The sequence below is a fragment of the Fusarium verticillioides genome, chromosome 3 (assembly GCF_000149555.1).
Source record: "Fusarium verticillioides 7600 chromosome 3, whole genome shotgun sequence".
NCBI classification, from domain to species: Eukaryota; Fungi; Ascomycota; class Sordariomycetes; order Hypocreales; family Nectriaceae; genus Fusarium; species Fusarium verticillioides.
The window spans coordinates 695,427-714,758 of record NC_031677.1 but is presented as its reverse complement, the minus strand read 5'-3'; the positions used below and the strand labels follow the sequence as shown (position 1 = coordinate 714,758).

Here is a 19,332-nt window from a genome sequence, read left to right as displayed (position 1 = left end):
AGCGTATTATGCGACACACAGAATATGCGTATTGCGGTCAAGTTGGTAGACTACGTCTTTGTTGAAATTAGACTAATGCTAAGTTTGTAGATTCTAGAAAGCAAATGTTGAATGCTGCTTCTAGAGAACGTGTCTAAGATACTTATTTTCCAGTACTATATGCAATCTTGATTGTCCAGACGTACTTATCTCCTTTGATAACATCGTCAGGAAACTCTACCGAGAATGACCCATCGTCCTTGGAGACCTTAAGCACTGTTCCATCAGCACTACCGCCTACGGTAGTTACCACATCGCCCTCGACCCAAGGCACAGGCTCTTCAATGACCAGTGGAGAAGATGGCTGACCAACATGGTGAATGTAAAATGCATCTGGTTTCGTAGCAAAACGGAGTGACCCAGATGTTTGGGCAGTTGGCCAGTACCTGGTGCCAAAGATTGCCTCACCGTGACTCTTGATCCATTCTCCAGCGTCTAGAAGATTGAGCTGTTGCTGCTTCGGAATAGTCCCATCAGGCTTGGGGCCCATGTTCAGCAGAAGGTTTCCGTTGTTGACCACATTATCCACCAAGGTTTTGACGATTTCCTCACCCGAGAGATATTCATCGTCCGTTGTCATGAAGTTGTATCCAAATGAGAAAGGATCAAGGCCACGGTTGCTCTCGAATTTGCTGGTCTTGAAGGAAATACCGGCATACCTCGAACAATGTTAGGGTGATTGATGAGACTAAATGGACCAGTGATGATGAACTTACTCTGGGGTACTAAAATCTCCAGACGGGCCGCATCGATCATTGAAAGTGACTTGCCTACCCTTATCACGAGCCCAGTTTAGCCAAGGCGCAAGAACATCCACAGCCTTGTTGGGACCCCCGATATCGCACCACAGGATCTCGGTCTCATATTCGTAGAACAGAGCCTCAATCTGTGGATTCTGAATGTCGTTGAGAAAGTCATCGACTTCAACGAAGCCAGTGTATTCGATGCTCTTATTGGTATAGGGATTGGTTGGTGGCCGCCCAAAGTAATTACCCTTGTAATGCTGGTCCCAGCCATACTTGACATACGCTGGGTTAAACCATTCTGGCATGCTGAAGTAAGTGCCTGGAATATATTAGCCTTGCAGACACGAACCATATACAATACTTACCTCGGCGAATCTTGGGGTGTTTGGCTTTCGCAACGTCCAGAAGCTCTTTGAGGAAGTCTCGCTTTGGGCCATAGTGAACAGTTGAGCGCTTACTGACTGACTCTGGGAAGTCAAATAGCGCCCATCCATCATGGTGTTCTGGAAGAATAATATTATTATCCTAGATCTTGATCCTCACGGTCAAAGAAGACTCACTTGTAACCGGCACCACATACTGCGCTCCCGCATCAGCAACAAGATTCATCCATTCCTCAGCATTAAACTTGGCAGCGGTGAAATTAGACACGAAATCGTCGTAGTTGAAGTTCTCGCCGTATGTGTCGCGATGGTACTGGTAAGTTTCGGACGGGAAGTCAGGCTGGGTCATGCGGAAGCCATACCTAGATTATCACACTGAATCAGCCGAAAGTAGCGACAATCCATAGAACAGCACCTACCACTCAGCATAATCCTGTTTTGGTCCTGGCTTGTTTCCAAAGGCCGGGACGGAATAAAGTCCCCAATGGATGAAGATACCGTATTTGATCTCGTTGAACCAATCCGGGTTCCAGTGATGACCTAGGCTACTTTCCGAAGCATCGTAGTCACCAATTCCACACTGGCCAGAGAAGTCCTTGCTCGACTTCTTGGGATCGTCTTTGGAGCCCCAGGTCACAACCGCCTTCGCATCACATTGCGTTCCGGCTTTTACACCCGCCTTGTTCTTGACACCGACTTGCACAACAGCGCTTTGCTTTGGTCCCAAGCGAAGCAAGGTGCCGGGAGTGGTAGTCTCCAGTGAAGAGGACTCAACGCTGACGGCGAGCTCATCAGCCCAGGTCAAAGGGTTATTCTCATCCGAGTTGGTGACGAAGAACTCAACGACCTGCTCGTAGTCACTGCCTTCAAGCCACTTGGAAGTAAGAACTGGGTTGCCAATCTCGAGAGAAGCTGGGCTTGTGGCTAAGATTCTGTTAGCTAAACTGCCTTTCGAGAGGTTGGTGGATTTCAGCGTGGTTACCTCTTTTGTTGTGCTTTAGAGAAAGCGCCCCTACAGAGGCTGTTCCCAGGCAAAGGACAGTGCCGAGGTGAGAAAGAAGATGTATGTGCATCGCGGATTTGACGACAAGGATCAATGCAAAGGTTTGAAAATCGAAGCTGATGATTGTCTGATAAAGCGCAGATACCGGAGCTATTTATATGCAGTGTTGAAGGGTGCGTATGGCTTCTACGTTAGCTGAACCAGCTTAGTAGCTCAAGTTGACCTACGCCATAACGTTCAGTCAAATGAGAGGAAGTTGTAGAACTTTTCTATACCTTAACCAATCGGATTTTTAAAAGATCTCAAAGTAGTCTCTGCAGAGGCTATATAATTCCTACGTTAATATCGTATTTGTCTTGAGATGTGCTTTGACCCCAGATTTAGGTGACCCCTGTTTGGAGACTATCCTTCCCCGCATTGTCTATAGAACTGCGATTTGTGCGGTTGATGTGGCACAGGAGGATCTGCAGACGCCGTACTCTTCTTGTCAATTTAACTATGATCACGCAGCGCCGTGTGACGCTGGGATATTCTGCCGCACGTATTGGAAAAAAACCACGAGTTGGACATTCTCCTCCCCTAACATTGGAAAACTAACTATCCTGGTTTCAAACGCCTTGGATAATTTCAGGAAATTGATAGGGATATCACATAATACATCGACGCAAAGCGGGATCCTGGCTTAAACACGAAGGTCTCTCTCTTCACGGTCTTCCATAGTATTACCTAATTGTCTTCCATTTAGCTTGTGCATTGTGATGCAATAATTAAGTCACCATACAAAACAATATTTTACTGTAAATTGAGATAGTAAGAGTGACTTAGTTGTCTGCACATGGCAAATAACAGCCAGCAAACGCAATTATTGGCTGACATAAGACTTGAATGCATTCAGCTGTGGCTGGCACTGTCACCAATAAGCGACTGCCAGCAGTTGAAAACTCAAGGTGCCGTCTGACATGCATACAGCCAAACATGGCGTGAGCATATTCCCGCAAATCCATTCCCCTCACGCTCAGTTTCCTGTCTTCATCTACAAAATGAGGCTCATTGAAGTGCGAAAATTTGTTGAGACACAACGCATTTCTTTTGTGGAATTCTACGGCGAGAGACCGAAATATGCCATTCTTTCACATACCTGGGAAAGCCAGCAAGAGGTTACCTACCAAGACTCTAATCTCAAATCGTCCAAGTCAAAAACAGGATACCAAAAGATTCGCAAGACCTGTGAACTAGCACTCAGCGATGGATTCGACTACGTATGGATTGACACATGCTGCATCGACAAATCCAGTAGTGCCGAGCTGACTGAAGCCATCAACTCGATGTTTCTTTGGTATCAGGAGGCCAGCGTCTGTTATGTATACCTCGCGGACAAGTTCAAGCGATCAAGGCTGAGGGACTGCCGATGGTTCACTCGCGACTGGACGTTGCAGGAGCTGATAGCGCCAGGAGTCATTACCTTTCTCAACAATTCATGGGATCGTATTGGTACCAAGAACAGCCTTATGGGTCGACTTACAGCCATCACACGAATCTACCCTGATATACTTGGCCACAAAGCTCCAATTTCATCCGCGTGCATCGCAAAACGTCTCTCCTGGGCTGCGGGTCGCCAGACAACTCGGGTGGAAGATATTGCATACTGCTTGCTTGGGATATGCAACATTCATATGCCGATGCTCTACGGATAAGGCAAGACTGCATTTCGACGCCTCCAAGAGGAAATCATCAGATCGAAGTGTGACTTGAGCATTTTAGCCTGGACGCCACCACAATCATCGGAGGTGCCGAAAGAAGAATACTGCGGCTTTCTGGCGGAGTCAGTGAACGACTTTTCTGCCTGCTCTAAAATGTACTCCGTGACTGATTCCCTCGTCAACGAGGGCGATATCAGCGTTTCAAATAAGGGCCTCATATTAATGGCCCTAGTGTTCGCTCAGAACTTCCCAGATAAGGGTTACAGATTCGGGCTGCAGCTGGATTGCATGGCTCATGGTTATGAAGGAGACTTTTGCACAATACCCATGCGTAAGGTGGGACCCAACACTTTTGTGAGAGCCCATAGTCACGTTTCAAGTGGCAGTTGTAATCTGGAGAGTTGTTTTAGGGCCGAAGCTCTATTCTGCAGAGTCACACTTCTCACCACGATGCCTAGTCTGGCCGTACGATCGCCGTCATCTGTAGCTAGCGGATCGAACCTTGTTTCATACAATCGCTTCACGTTGGTTTCAATAGAGATGCCACCGGAAATATCGCTCCTATACGGGAATGAGGCACCTGTCAAATGCTGGGATGTGGAAGACTTTGCGTTCTTCGGAACCCATGGCTTCCATCGAAATTGGGGTTCGTTTGTACTTGATACAAACACCCTATTCATCTGCTTTTGGCATAAGAAGGATAGTGAATGGGACTTCGAAGCGAGTCTTCTAGACTTGTCAAGACCAGAGGTCTACGGGCTATGGAAGGACCTATCTCTCTTTGCAGAGCAACCAGGCTGCCATCCAAACACAGTTCAGTATATGCTGAAAAGGGTTGAAGGTAAGATGCAGTCTTCTGTCAAGACTTGGTTCAAGGGTAGGGAAATCAAACTGTCATTCAAAGTCTGGCGCGCCGAGAGTGAAAGTCTGTGCAGCGGTCCGCGATGGAGGGTTGTTTTCAGCACGACGAGCCGTTAGAGACAGCTCTTCTGGGTCAGGCGGAGTGAACCTTTTATCAGGCGGAGAGATGCAAGTGTTGGAATTGCGTGAGTTGTGGGTAGATTCATTGGAAGGGAAATGAAATGATGGCCATCGATCTAATGTTCAATCGTTAGCAGCACGGCTGTTTCGACACAAATGGTGGGCGACCCCCGTGACTCATACCGGTGTCACCATCACCTACGTCAGAAGCCTAAAGCTTAACTTTAGGGGTTGTGTAGCAAGAAAAGCTTGTTTGTGCCCCTTAGAAAAACTAAATTGGAAAGCACTCCGGGTCCGCTTAAAGAGGTTCTATGCACCAGACTCTATAATTGAACACATCTTTCATTCTTTCCTATAAATCAAGGACCTTTCGCGCCCACTTACCGCTATGACATAACGTCCAACCACCAAACTACTAATCACTTGGCGAAGATAAAACGGTATAGATCGCTAATAAACAGCCATGGACCTCCTCGATGAGCTTGAAGCCATGGCTCAGGCCGCATCAGCATTTCAAGAGGATGAGAATATCCCTGAATCAACTATCGCGCGGTGGCAAAAGCTATTTGGCTACTTATCTGCGACGGCCGAGAGGAAGATCAGAGAGCACCGAAACGATCCTCTGCGCTTCCCAGTTTCTGAAGATCACTGGTCCGTCGTGCGAGCTCGGATGGAGGCCGATGGACACGACCGAGAATCCTATGAACACTTGTGCAGTGGTAGCGCACGTGATCGCAATCAACGCCAGGAGATGTCTATGAAGGAGAAGCGAAAACTTCGAACCGCTGTCTTCTTGATCAAGCTCGAAGGCCCCTTGAACAGCGTCCAAGCTGTGATTCAAGCTGCGGGCCTGTGGTGCCCATCCTCAACAGAAGTTCTTGCTGCCACCAACCTGTCTGGACAGCCGTGTTCTTTCTTCAAGATCAATGGGATGGATAAGCTAGCCATTGAAGCATGGCTAAAAGAATATCCCCACCCAGGTTTTGAACCAACCATTATCAAGGATCCCTATGCACCAAAGGATCTCTCGCCCATTTCTGTGTACCCAACGTTGGGTATTGATACAACACTACCCCAGTTTCGACCAGGACTTGCTGCAACACCACGCCCTTCACAGAACGAATACCCAGTCTGGTACTTCTTTTACGGGACGCTTACGGATGCATCCTTTCTATCGAAACTCTTTGGCCCCGAGTTCCAAGCGGAATACCATGTAGCCACTGTTCGAGGTGGAACCTTGACGACCTGGGGAAGATACTACGCCTTAGTGGACGATCCAAGTCACACCAACTTGGTCCTTGGAAAAGCACTTCTCGTTGAGACTCGAGAACAAGAGGAACGCTTGCGGGCATACGAGACCAATGCTTATGAAGTGGTTCGATGCAGCATCGAGCTGGGTTCAGATATGCGTGTAGATGGCCTGACGTTCCGCTTCATCACAGATGTTGTAAACTAGAGGACTGTCGGTCCCAGCGCCTTCCATTCGTGCATTGCAACAAAGAATTGCCAGTTTAATCGAGGTCACTAAGGATGAGGTCACATGTCCTCAACCAGTACCTGCTCTGGACCTGTGATGGGTAACCAGGAAGGCACTCAACAGGAGACAGGTACTCTTGCGTATCTTCCATTTTTTCTCAAGAGGTTTTTGTTTTTACTCTTCCATCATCATTTGCTTCAAACTTATTTAGTTAAGTATTTCTCGAAGCATCATTTTATCCAATTCTCCCTGATTCTCTTCTCAGCCATGAATACCATCAATGTCTCCCGGAAGCGACGCTTTTCCGACTCCGTCGTGCAATGCTGTCGTTCTCCTACCAGTTCGAAATCAGCATAACCAATCCCCTCATCCCCGTGTCCGTTACCGCTTCGCTTTGGCTTTGAGTTAGAGACAATGATACGACCCAAAAGCTCCACTGGAATTGATGTTCCTGGTGATACAAGCGTGGCAGAGCAGAGACGTTTCGGCTTTCGGCTTCTACCGACAATTGCCCATGCCTTGAACGATGGCGGGTTTCCGAGTACTGTCTTCGATCCAAATGAAGATGGCAAGCCCGACTACTCAATATGGAACGTTATGCTCGATGGCTCTCTAAGTAAGGGTCATCAGCGAGATGGATACTACCCCGTGGAGATCGTCTCGCCAGTACTGGATGCGGATACGGATGGAAAATGGTCAGAATTGGTCGGTAGATTATGGAGAACTCTGCTACAATCTTTCGAGTTTCGGTTGGATTCCACTTGTGGATTCCACATTCACCTCTCCTTCTCGCAAGGAGATATTAGCATGTCACAGCTAAGAAACCTCGTAAAGGCTGTAGCATTTTAGGAGTCCGCTACAGCCCGCCATTGCCCTCTTTCTCGACAAGACAGTGTGATTCCTTTTTGTGCTTCCAATACCCGGGCTCCAGAGGTACGAAGAATGCTGCAAACGCATGGTCCCCTGAGGGGATTGGCAAACCTTTTTGCAACTATCGACTGCCTTGAACGAGACGATATCGTGGATCTGATGAGCCCAAGCAAGTTCTACGCGTGGAACTTCTTGCCATTTCGGACAGATGGCCATGGATCTATCGAATTTCGCAGACCGCCTGGCGTTATTGGCGCGAAGAAGACGAAGCATTGGATTGCTTTCGCTCTGGCTTTTGTCTAGATGGCAATCAAGTTCGAAAGCCATGAGTATGTAGGACAGTTTGAAGACCCGGCCAAGTTTGAAGGGTTCTATCACCCAGACTTCCGGAGACAACTGCTGAGGTCAGCCAAGCAGCTGGGGTTACTCCAGCACCTCGATGCAAGACTCCAACAAGTGGACAATACGTCAAAACTACATATCACACAGATGAGGCAACAGGCGTTTAATTGGCTGAAGGCGAGAGAGAATGAGTATAATTGGAGTATTAATGCTTAGACGTCAGTATGATTGCAGGTGGACAGGGAATTATCAATTGATTATTGTTGCTGGCACAAATGAGTAAACTGTTGTGATCAGAATGTCTGTTTAATTGCATCCTGGAACACGGATAAATAACTCTGTGGATACATCATACTTAGTCAAGCAAGGTAAAAGAACCAGTAGACCGTCCATTATCTGCCTTTGCAACGAACACAATGAGGAACTGATCCCTCGGAACCTTCGCAAGAGCCGGGTACTTATCGTGACGCTTAGGTCGAGTGAGGCGACCTGTCCACACCCAGTTTTCGCCCGTCCAAACCACAGGAGAAGTTGGTTCACCATTGGCGAAGATGTCCATGCCAATTAACGACTCAGTTGAGCTTGGCATATGGCAAGTTCCCGTCACCTTGACTACCCGAACATCTAAGTCAGGTGAGTCCTCGTTGGCAGATGTAATCGATGCTATGTCGAGAGTTGGTTTTGGCCTAGCGGGAGATGCAGGACTTGGGCGAGTAATGGGAATTTCATCGGAAGGCAGTGAAGGAGCCAAAGGGGGAATCTCCCGACGTTTGGTGGCTCTCTCGTAGGCATAGGCATAGCTCAGTAAGTTAGAATCGTCATAAGCTCTACCACAGAACGACAGTCCAACGGGCATCTTCTCCTCGGCAAGAGTCCCCATAGGCACAGTTATACATGGAACCCCAAGATGCTTCAGCGACCGGCCACCATTTGCATACTTGACTCCATCACGTAGTGCAGACATCATCGACTCGTAGCTTTCATCCGAATCAGCGAGCGCGACATCTCCATTGGTCGGGAACACTACGGCATCGTAGTTATTCTCAACCATCCAATCCTCCAAATCCTTCTTCCGCATCGCCTCCAAGGCTTGGAGCGCCTCCCGACAGCCGGGCAGGTCAGCGAGGCTCTTATCTCCCCATATCTTGACTGCAGCGACCATGTCCTCGTAGCGAACCTGATTCTGGGACTCAGTGTGCTGAGAGGGATCATCCATAGGGGCAATATGAGGGTGAATCTTGTCAAGCTCAACTCCAGATGTGAAGCTTGGTATATCCTTATCGCCGTTGCCGCGGAGGAAGCTGTTCCAACTCAAGGCGATCATCTCACACCGCTCGAGCCCTGGCCATTCCTCTGGTAGATTGGTAACATTCATGCTCTGGCCCGGAAAGTCCTGTCTCGTATAGTTCTCGAAAAGCGGAAAATCAGTCTCAATGATGGTGGCGCCTAGCTTCTCGATGTCTGCTCGCGCCCTCTCCCATAGGGCCTGGACGCCCACGGAGCATGCGTTTTCCGGCTTGGCACCCTCAACTCTGATGAAACATCGAGGGACAGCCAGTCGCTTGTTTCGAAGGGCGTCTGGGTTGGCTAAGGTGAGATAGTCAACCGGTCGTATCTCGCTGGCCTTTGGGAGTGATACGTATGGTTGTGAACGCCAAAAGTCAGCGTCGCTGGCAGCGCCATCGTCCGCAACAACAGCATTGAGAACATGAAACAGATCATCCATAGTCCTTGTGTGAGGAACAACCTGGTCGCAAGTTGGGTACAAAGGCCATAGCCCTCGGGGAGGAATAACACTACGGGACGGTGCATAGCCAACCAGTGCATTATTGGATGCTGGAGAGCGACCTGAAGTGACCGCTTCTCCAGCAAAGCCAAATGCAGCCAGACTCGCGGTGGTAGACACACCACAGCCATACGAGGAACCAGATGCATAAGCAGTGGGCATATACTTCTGATTATATGGGCTCTCCGACCGTCCGTACAATCCACGTTGACAGCCACCGTCAGCCATCGGGGGCATGTTGGTCTTTCCAAGCACCACAGCACCTGCTCTGCGAAGTAGCTCGACAATGGCAGCGTTCGAGGTAGCTTCGAGCTTCGCAAAGGCAGGTGATGCAGCTGCGACAGTCATGCCTTTGACCTTGTAGCTGTCTTTGACAGTAAAGGGGATACCCTCTAAGGGGCGTGGCGGGTTTCCAGATGCACGGTACTCATCTGAAGCCTGTGCTTCAGCGAAGACATCTGGGTTGATGAGAGTGATTGAGTTGAGACAAGGACCGCGGCAGTCATATTTGCCGATGCGATGCAAGTAAAGAGCGACAAGTTCAACACTTGTGATGACACGGTTGTCAAGCAACTGTTTGAGGTCGCTGATAGAGGCCTCTAGTAAATTGAGAGTGGTTTTGCTGGTCATTTTGGATGAAGGAGATGATCAAGAAGGACGAGGTAAACGAAAGGTGCTGAAGAGTGAAGAGCCAAGAAACCTTAATGATTGCGAGGAATGGCATCTCTTATATGCATGCGTCGAGCTGTAGTCCGCCAACATGATGCCACTCTATTTCAAACAAACATACATTCAGTCTCCGAGAATGAGTTAAGGGTGCTTCAGGCATCATGTTCGGAAAATGCTGGCCGATCAAGAAAGTGATTGGCTCCGAGCTTCAGCTTCGGAGCCGCTAAGCTCTAGAGGGAAGGTCATTGTGGTCTTGGAGCGCCACGACTGCGGGGAATGTCCCTCCCAACCCTTCAGTTGATAAAGGGCTTTTTCCGAAGTTGAAAGTCGAAGACACCTTTCATGTTCGGAACGAATATCAGTTACGCAGGAACTGAAACGTATCTCACTGGCGAGTCACGATGACAAGGCCGGCGAAACCCGCATGCTGTTGGACATGCAAAATTAGGCACGTCAAATGTGATGGGGCACCAACAGCCTGCATCCAATGCTCGAGTAGGGAGGTTCAGTGCCATGGGTATGGACCAATACCATCGTGGATGGACGGAGGTCCAAACGAAAAGCAGGAGAAACAGCGCATCAAGCTGGCTGTGAAGAAGAATTTTAGACAGCAGAAAAGGCTTCAGGGACGCCGACTAAGAGGCGTCAATCAAGAAACAAGGCAAGGGGAGAGCCTACCAAGCGTTGCTGAAGACGAAATTCAAGTCACCAATGTTTCTCTGAGTAAGTTTGATCGTCGCTGGAGTGTATCCTTACTTTGCTAATCAGCAGATGCCAATTCACGATCGACGCCATCACCAATTTTGACTCCTCGATCCTTGCAAACCCGGGTCCTCTCAGGACAGTCATTTGCCGAGCCCCTTCACTACGATGAAGCCAGTCTTCTGATGCACTATCTAGACCACGTATTTCCATACCAGTACCCATTTTTTGACAGAGCAAAATTGTCTCGAGGCTGGCTGCTATGGCTCCTGAGCAAAAATGGACCTCTCTATCGTGCATCAATGGGTCTCGCAGCGTTGCATCAGCGATCATTGCTAGGCGAGACAAACAACCACCATATCGAACTAGAGTTCCATACCAAAGCGGTCAGACAGCTTCAGGATTTTGTGTCGTCCATTGATATCAATGAGCTTCGGCCTGAAAACGAGACTCTGGTGGAGATTATCACTTGCGGCATCGCTCTGATTAGCTTTGAGGTAAAAAGGCGTCAATTGGACTAGAACGCGTGCTGAGAGATGACAGGTCCTTCGAGGAAGTGCAACAAACTGGCAGCCGCATCTAACCGCCATGTCCTCAATCGCCGTCATGATGCATAATCAGCCCCCGCTTCTGCAATCAGTAAATCAGCGTCCGACTCCTCTGTTCGAAGGCAAGGCTACTGCAGCTATGGCATTTCATCTCCCCGTCCTACTCTGGATGGATTTATTAGCCTGTATAGCCACGCGGGGGACACCAAAGCTTCCATATGATGAATGGCTGGGACCCAACTGCACATTTCAGCTTGCGCATATAATGGGCTGTCACAACTCTGTGATGAAGTTCATAGGGGATCTCGCAGTGTTGAGTCAGTGGAAATCTGACTGTCTCGAGAAGGGCAGTTTTGATCTGGAGGCTTTTAGAACAAAAAGACAACGGATCGACGATGAACTGGAGGCCGTTATGGATACGACTCCGATGGCCTCAAGGGAAATCCAAGGAGCATCATCTAAGATGATGCAAAACCAGGCATTGGGTCGCCCGAGATCTGAGCAGCGGCCTGATCAGCATTCTGTTACTCGCATATTCGCCGCCGCGGCGTTGGCTCAGCTCGCTGCTTTAACCGCTGAAGTAACAACTGATATCTCATTGACTACGGTGAGAAGAAGCGTAAGCCGAGTGATTCTAGAGATCAAGATGGCACCCCAAATGGTGTCTCCCCGGCAGCTGAGCTGGCCCATCTGCGTTGCTGGCTGCTTAGCAGATCGAGACCAACAGCCATTCTTTGAAGCGCTACTAAGCAGTGTATTGTCTGAAGGAACTGGCATGATAGGAAACTGTGGGACTGTCCGGGGTATTTTGCGGGCTTGTTGGAGGAATAAAGCAGAGCAGCCGGATCAACAGTGGGACTGTAGTAGCACTATGAAGAAGCTGGGCGTCTATGCCCTTCTTATATGAAAGCAGTAATATATGAGTATCCCCAAACCTTCAGGCGTACAGTGCTTTTTACCAAAGTCTAGGCTTGTTTTGCTATACGTTTGTCTTAAGCCCTACACCTTATGTCTTCGACTCTACGCTCAATCCGACAACTCACTCCTTGATTGCTTACTCCGAATGCCCTACGTCTTTGTCTGGCATCTCTATACTCTAATATAGCAGTTATGTATTATGTAATCTATAGAATAGACTTAATCGTTATGCTGCTTATCTTATATTCCTGAGATACTAATAAAAGTCTAGTTTAGATCTGCTTGTGTTTTAGATCTGAAATATTCTATAGTTTATTAGTTTCTTATAATATCTTAACTATATTAAAGCTATCTAAAGTAAAAAATATAGCTATACTAAATGCTTCTTTAAACTAAAAGGGTAAGCTTTAATAGTAGGCTGTAGCTCTAAAGAGGACTCTAATTAGATATATTATCTATACTTTATTATTCCCTTTCTCTTAACTAGAAAAGTTATTAAGATATAAATAAAAAAACTAAAATAATTTATATCTTCTTATTAAAATACAGATTAGCTAGATAAGTTTATAATATTTAAGCTCTGGGATATTAGCTAATAAGAGAGGAAGTATAGAAATGATTAAAAAGCTTAAATTTTATTTATATCATTATGTGATAAATGGTCGGCCTCTAGGACTGATTACTTAGAATGGGGCGCTATAGACTTAATTGGAGGCTGACACGCTGTGTACGGTCAGCCCCCCTATATCATCTCCCTTGCTTTACTGTCTCATATCTCTAAGCCGGAAAGTCCTATTTTCCTGCGGCTAATATATTATGCTGTAATATTGGTTATGTCATTTCGCCAGCCATTTACGTAGAAGATCCTTAATCAACCGGCCAGTGTTGTCATCTACGTGGAGAGCGTCATGAGGCTTGGTATCTGATGCAGTCACATCCTCAGACTGCACGATGAACTCAAGAAAGCTAGAGCCAAATGAGGATTGGAGCCCTGACTATTAAGAGCCGATCGCATCTCAGACCTAATGTGTAACACTCTCTTCCATGATTGGTTTCAGAAGAGAAGAATTTAAGGCTCGTTCAATTGTGGCTGGCTGGACTCTTGTCAGCTTGGTGCCATGCTTCCGTCAAAAGACGGAGATGTGGGTAAACTCCACTTTATGTCTTTGAATAAGGCAGCAGATAAAAAAGGAAAGGAAAAGGAAAAAAAGATAGGGGACGGGGGCTTGGTCAGTTGATCAATGGAGTCGAGAAGGAGGGATAAGCTAGGCATACTACTGTTTGGACCGCATATGAAGGCAGACTGAAGCGAAGTAAACTGAAAAACTGCCTACCTAATGGAAATAGATTTAGTTTATTAGTTATCAAATGACGCAAGGGATGTTATCAGGCCACATAATATTGAAATTGCCGATAACGCCATAATTGGGAATGCTGACTGCCTAGGGAACCGTACTTTACGCCTTTTAGCTCCTTTGTCTCATAATGCAACTGACTGGCCGAGTCAACGCAACGCATCGACAGTGGATAGTCAGTATGGCTTATACAGTCGTTGTATGTTATTCGAGAAGAAGTACTTTCATGCATCATAAATCACTCCAATCTATCATTATCCGTCAACCATCAGCACATCCCATGATGTCTTGAGTCGCATTGCCTGGCAGACTATGCAATCTGATGTGGCTTGGCTTTTCCAGCACTCATTTAGTCCCAACTTGTGAGACACCCTGGAACGCTCAACCTTGAGAACAACGCACTCTAAAATCCGACCGGATCGAACTTGGCTACTTTTTTATCCATTACCGGTTCTGAGTATATACGGAAACGCAAAGTAGAGCCTAAAATCTCTGTGGACTTAGTCCCATCAACGAGATGGGCAACACACTTGTAAATATTTTGAAATCGTAAACCAATGAACGGCCATCGAAGAAAAGGTAATGCGACGGCGTTTCCGGATAAGCTGAGAGCTGGAACAAAATCGAACATGGTCTATAGCGATCCCAAGTCCTGATCGTAGCTTTAATTACAACTCCCAGAACCACGGAAAATGAAGAAGACCCTACACTGAACAAGCATTAGTAGGGTATTTTTGAGTATGAGACTCTTTGAATGTATGATTGTGGCGGGCTGAAAGTAGATAGCTAAGCGGAAAAAACTATTAGAAGTTTATTGATGTCTTGCATATTTCCGTAATAAGACGGAGGTGCTTGGGCTGGGCTTGAAAATATGAAGCTAAGTAATACAGTGGCGTATGCAAGGGATATAGTAATGAGTTAAGCTTTAATTATTAAATTATGCATTATAATATTAAGCTATAAATACCATATTGCCAACACGAAAGACAAAACCATCTTATCTTATTCTCTATATATTTACTACCATGAACCGTTTCCTTATTACTTATACTACTTTACTTACTATAGCTCAGGCTCAACTTTTATATGAAGCTCCGGCCTGTGCTATTCCATGCATTAATCATTACCTTGCTTCTACTCCTTGCCGATCCTCTGACAATGTCATCAGTTGCATATGCCAAGATAGGTCTGCAGCTGCTGCTGAATTGACGAATTGTGTATTTGATGCTCAGCGTTGTTCCCCCTATGACCTAGCTGCGTTTTCAGAAGGTCTGTCCCAACTATGTCCAGAACTCTTCAGCTCTCAAGCTGCTCCGAGGTAAGATTTAAAACTAGATAATAACCTTATAAAGGAGTTACTAAATTATATAGCATACAATCAACTACAGGGAGGCTGCAACAAGCTACAAGCAGGGCTATTACAGAAGTATCTACTACTTTAGTAACCCCATCTAAAGAAACAACTCTTAATAAGGATAAAGAATCAACAGCTTTTAAGGATTCACTTAATATTATGTATATTCTAGCAATAGTTTTATATATCATTTAGATCTAATATTTAGATCAGAGCTATTATATAATATATTATATTTATAATGTTGTTAATAAGTTATAATATGCTATAGACCAAGGGTAGCAGCTCGGCTGGAATACAACTGTATATATAATGGCATGAACAAGTTGTTTTCTTCTCTTTCGCCCTTTAAAAATTCTATTGGAAGCTGAATATTTAATCCTTGTTATCATCATCTTATCTGATACCATCCAGGCCAGAAGCGAACATATCTATATCACAGGCTTGGCAATCAGAAACGTTCGGCGGCTTGAGCTCTTACTAACTCGAGCTCTTGTATGAACCTGTGCTTCTTGAAGTCACCTTGAGAGAAGTTTGAACGTTGTCTAGTGACCCATCCGAGAGCCAATCGACCGGAAAATACAGAGCGGACATGCCGGACCTTAAAGCATTCCAGTTTTATGTCAACAAGATGGCCCAAATCTGCGATAACGAACGAGGCGGGGATACAGTTAGCGCTCTTGCAATACTTCGAGGTTCTTTCGGCCCCAATTATGTATTTGGCTTTAACTCGAAGGATACAAGGGATCTCAAAAGGACGCAGAATTTGGTGCAAGCATTGTTAGACCTGGTGGGCAAGAACACAGAAGGTTTGCAGAGTGCTGCGTTAGGGAAGCGAGTTCTTTGGTTCATTCTATCATTCAACATGTCACGGCTTAAGGAGTACCTGAGACTCCTGGAAAAAGCGGTACAAGAGTGCCTAGAAAACTGCAAAAGAAGGAATGAAGATGAAGGTAAGTTTCATCCCACAGCTTTTTTAAGGGCACGAACCGCATACTGAGCTCCTCAAGCGTCCGAGCCATCTCAGAGCCTCTTATCTTTGGCAGACAAATGCAGCTTTAAACTAGATATCTCCGAATCTAATACAGAAGATAAATGTGGTTATTCCCCTGATGAATCATGTGGCCAATATGGAACTAACTTGCCAACTTAGCTATCAGTGACTGCGAAACATTGATCAAGGCTATCACCAACCTAGAGCAAGCAGGAATCAATCAAATGATCTCACAGAGGGCCAAAGATGGAGAAATGAAAAGATCCGAACCGTGGTGCAAACTCCGACACTTTCTTGGCCGCTGGCTTTCTTACCGCAAAGCAGCTCTCGGCATTGTTGCTGTTTCTGAAAGATGGCCCGAGCTATTCCTGGATTTTGAGATTACAATGGTGCCATCTGGTTCACGCATTCCTAACCCAATCTTGAGATCCGACCTCTCGAGCGAGATCATCCTACAGCATATAGTTGCGGAAGACCAAAGCCAGGACTCCCAGCTTCTACAAGCAGCTGACGACCTAAAACAGATGGGAATCGACGACATAATTAATGCTGCCCACATTTCCAGGAGATTTAGACCTCTGTTGCATGCGGAAGTTCTGGTGTATGAATACCTCCTGAGCAACGAACAGACAACTATAGAATGCTACTGGAATCTTTGGAATTATATTGGCGGCAGTAAGCCAACTTGTCGACTATGCCATTACTGCTTCGAAGCCCTTGAAGGCGATAAACCAAGTGTCCGCTCGTCTCACAACAACTTGTATCGAAATTGGCGACTTCCTGATTGTCACGAAGAGAGCCTTAGCATAGCTCGGGATGAACTTCTAAGCAGACTTGCACGGAGGCTAAGGGCAGATGTAGTAGAAACACTGAGAGAGAAGAAAATCAGACGGAAAATAAGAGACTCGAACACCTATTCGTCTTTTCCGGAGATGTTACGGGATGACAACAATAGTTCGGTGTCTGTCGATAGTCTTGATGATAGAGTATCATCTCCTTTAGGAGGCGCTCAAAATAAGAGTGAAGCATAATTAGAAAATTCTCTCTTACATACGCAACGAGACACTAAGTCTTGGCGGCCTTTCAAAATTGCTCTGTCTTGAAGCGCAATGAGCTCTTTTATCTAAAGAAAACTCCTTTATGTCAAGCGACCCAAGTTTAGCCTGGATGAAGGTTCTGAAGTAACGGAAGGATGGCCGTACACATCACAAACCTTGTTGGTATTATGATGCAAGTGTCTTGCAGGTCAATCCATATTTTGGAGGAGGAGATTTAGGCAGTACGGGTTACAATAGTCCTGATATGATATATTTAGACTGAGTAAAGTAACGAAAGAAGAGATATATCATTGCTACTCTATAGAACCAGATACTGTTACTCTTAATATATAACCTTTCTTAAGTTTTACTTGTTATTCAAGCTAGTTTAAATTTAAAGTACGTTTGCTATATACGCAATAATAGACCTGATTAAAATCTAAACACTCGCCAGCCAGTGTGGGTGGAGCTTTACCCCGCATACATAGCCTGATGCTTCTTTATGCCTCAGCCTAGCTCCATTTGCTTCAAGGTCAATGTCGAAGACAATAGAAGAAAGAGTACTTTACATAATATCTAAGCTTATTATTTTAGGTAATTGGCCTCGTGAGCGAAGCGGTGACTCATTATGGGCGATCCGCTTAGCGTAGCGTCTGGGCTAATTGCCGTTGTCACCGCAACCCTGCAATCGAGCAAAATACTCTACGAGACCATCCAGAGCTTCCGAAACCACCGAACCGCAGTTTTAGATCTCCTTCGCGAACTCAAAGATCTTGGATCGGTTCTTAAGCCGCTGCAAGATCATGTGCGTACCGGCGAGACCGCGTTCCTACCACTCAAAATTCCTCTCATTCAGTGCCGACAGGCGTGTGTAGATTTCCAAATCTTGATCGAGCAGAACAGCAGGCGAACTCGAGGGGAGGCAAGAACAAGTCTTAGAGATTGGGCTAAGTTGATGTACATGAATGGCGATATCGTTTCGTTCAAAGAACTCTTAGCAGGTTACAAAGGGACAATAGCTATAGCGCTAGCTGACGCCAACCTGTTAGTTTCTCGGCCCAACAGGAAGGGTTTCGCTAATTTGCTTCCAGGCGCTCGTCCAAGGTTACCCTTGAAGTTCTGAATGATTATAAAAACTTGATTTGCGACACTAAGCTTGATCTGGAGAAGCATCTGAATGACATCGACTCCAAATTGCAAGACATAGTATCTCAAGGAGCCAAGACAGAAGCTGCTGAAGGCCATGCCCATCTACGAAAATTTGAGAAGGAAAAAGAAAGTACAGAACGATGCCTCGAGTACCTGAAACATCTCCTCGAAGAAATCAATGGGATGAGTTTTCAACCCGTTCTTACTGAGCCCTCCTCGAAGACTGCTGTTATGTCTATCTCAGCTGAAAACATGACACTCGCTGATTCCCTCACTATTTCCACGCTCAAGACATGCAGCTTCAATCTTGCGGACACCATCGACCGCCTCGAATCGCACCGTGGTAATACCGAGGAGAATCTCCGGCTTAAGGACTTAGTACAAGATTTGAATCAGAAAGTCGATCCGGGTGCGAATCGCGAGACGCTCCAAAATGAGTTGGAAAGCACGAAGCAGTGCTTGAGTGTCTGCGATCGGGCATCGGAATGGGCATCGTCTGGAAGGGTGCACGTGGTTGAAGATATCAGCGTCGGGAACGATGGGAAGCAAATTTGCGTGTCTACGCTGGGGGACCTGTTCAACATCAAGGGAGCTAGGGCCGGCCATGGTTCTATTCAATTCTTCGGGTCGGTTTCGGAGGGTAGTCTTAACGAAGTGCTGAGATCTCAGAACCAGCGGCAACATGTACGCAATGAAGGCACGGTAGAAGAGGAATGCGTAGGTGGAGGGTACACGCAATCAACAAGGTAGTTCTATTCGCTCCTCTGCTGCCCACCCACAATCCTATTGTGTTGATCCCGACCAGCCTCTGCTAGAGATTTCCCTGCTCCATGTTTCTCAAAGCGAGATGCTTCAGCGTATGTGGGTGACTGCCGATTTGTAATGACTTGGCGTTGGCTCAACATCTTGGTGAGTTCCTGGACTGAGCTGTCTTCCCATGAACCGATAACTTGATAGGAGTTGACTCCAGCTCCAACGTCTTTAGCGTCATAGAGGTGGTCTTTGGTAGATACCAAGAGCTGGACGCTGTTATCCCCGACTTTGATCTCTTGCAAGCGATGCGTTGGGCGGCTGCATGATCCGGTCTCGTCCTTAGGCGGTATTTGCGTATCTGGATCCGCGGGAACTGACATTTTGTGGTGTTGTAATGTTTGGTATGACGAATTAGCTTCGGTGAGAATAAACCAAGTGGTATGAGGGAAAAGTTATCACTTACCCCGCTGTGTGAGATTCGGCAAATAACCGTGTACTAAGAACTTGTGGAGCCTGTGTTAACGGC

The 19,332-nt window shown here is 46.5% G+C and overlaps 10 protein-coding genes across 10 annotated transcripts; 7 read left to right on the top strand and 3 right to left on the bottom strand.

Moving 5' to 3' along the window:
- Window positions 1-142: 142 nt before the first annotated feature.
- On the bottom strand, window positions 143-2,241 carry FVEG_12553 (hypothetical protein; the record flags this gene model as incomplete). The annotated part of the gene is made up of 6 exons (XM_018901899.1): window positions 143-698; window positions 756-1,104; window positions 1,151-1,288; window positions 1,346-1,530; window positions 1,588-2,092; window positions 2,151-2,241. The coding sequence occupies 6 exons, from the start codon at window positions 2,239-2,241 to the stop codon at window positions 143-145; spliced, it is 1,824 nt and encodes a 607-aa protein (XP_018760496.1).
- Window positions 2,242-3,211: 970 nt separating this feature from the next.
- FVEG_12554 (hypothetical protein) lies at window positions 3,212-3,865 on the top strand (the record flags this gene model as incomplete). The annotated part of the gene is made up of 1 exon (XM_018901900.1): window positions 3,212-3,865. One exon carries the CDS (start codon window positions 3,212-3,214, stop codon window positions 3,863-3,865), a length of 654 nt encoding a protein of 217 aa, XP_018760497.1.
- A 456-nt stretch (window positions 3,866-4,321) lies between these two features.
- FVEG_17294 (hypothetical protein) lies at window positions 4,322-4,849 on the top strand (the record flags this gene model as incomplete). Its single annotated transcript, XM_018906546.1, has 1 exon — window positions 4,322-4,849. One exon carries the CDS (start codon window positions 4,322-4,324, stop codon window positions 4,847-4,849), a length of 528 nt encoding a protein of 175 aa, XP_018760498.1.
- Window positions 4,850-5,315: 466 nt separating this feature from the next.
- FVEG_12555 (hypothetical protein) lies at window positions 5,316-6,308 on the top strand (the record flags this gene model as incomplete). Its single annotated transcript, XM_018901901.1, has 1 exon — window positions 5,316-6,308. One exon carries the CDS (start codon window positions 5,316-5,318, stop codon window positions 6,306-6,308), a length of 993 nt encoding a protein of 330 aa, XP_018760499.1.
- A 435-nt stretch (window positions 6,309-6,743) lies between these two features.
- On the top strand, window positions 6,744-7,421 carry FVEG_17295 (hypothetical protein; the record flags this gene model as incomplete). Its single annotated transcript, XM_018906547.1, has 1 exon — window positions 6,744-7,421. One exon carries the CDS (start codon window positions 6,744-6,746, stop codon window positions 7,176-7,178), a length of 435 nt encoding a protein of 144 aa, XP_018760500.1. The 3' UTR covers window positions 7,179-7,421.
- A 475-nt stretch (window positions 7,422-7,896) lies between these two features.
- On the bottom strand, window positions 7,897-9,957 carry FVEG_12556 (hypothetical protein; the record flags this gene model as incomplete). The annotated part of the gene is made up of 1 exon (XM_018901902.1): window positions 7,897-9,957. The coding sequence occupies one exon, from the start codon at window positions 9,955-9,957 to the stop codon at window positions 7,897-7,899; it is 2,061 nt and encodes a 686-aa protein (XP_018760501.1).
- Window positions 9,958-10,342: 385 nt separating this feature from the next.
- FVEG_12557 (hypothetical protein) lies at window positions 10,343-12,153 on the top strand (the record flags this gene model as incomplete). The annotated part of the gene is made up of 3 exons (XM_018901903.1): window positions 10,343-10,719; window positions 10,768-11,195; window positions 11,242-12,153. The coding sequence occupies exons 1-3, from the start codon at window positions 10,398-10,400 to the stop codon at window positions 12,151-12,153; spliced, it is 1,662 nt and encodes a 553-aa protein (XP_018760502.1). The 5' UTR covers window positions 10,343-10,397.
- Window positions 12,154-15,465: 3,312 nt separating this feature from the next.
- Window positions 15,466-16,898, top strand: FVEG_17296 (hypothetical protein; the record flags this gene model as incomplete). Its single annotated transcript, XM_018906548.1, has 3 exons — window positions 15,466-15,826; window positions 15,884-15,970; window positions 16,027-16,898. 3 exons carry the CDS (start codon window positions 15,466-15,468, stop codon window positions 16,896-16,898), a joined length of 1,320 nt encoding a protein of 439 aa, XP_018760503.1.
- Window positions 16,899-17,418: 520 nt separating this feature from the next.
- On the top strand, window positions 17,419-18,928 carry FVEG_12558 (hypothetical protein). Its single transcript, XM_018901904.1, has 2 exons — window positions 17,419-17,948; window positions 17,996-18,928. Exons 1-2 carry the CDS (start codon window positions 17,533-17,535, stop codon window positions 18,801-18,803), a joined length of 1,224 nt encoding a protein of 407 aa, XP_018760504.1. The 5' UTR covers window positions 17,419-17,532; the 3' UTR covers window positions 18,804-18,928.
- Window positions 17,783-19,263, bottom strand: FVEG_17297 (hypothetical protein). The gene has a single exon (XM_018906549.1). The coding sequence runs from the start codon at window positions 19,184-19,186 to the stop codon at window positions 18,806-18,808; it is 381 nt and encodes a 126-aa protein (XP_018760505.1). The 5' UTR covers window positions 19,187-19,263; the 3' UTR covers window positions 17,783-18,805.
- Window positions 19,264-19,332: the final 69 nt, after the last annotated feature.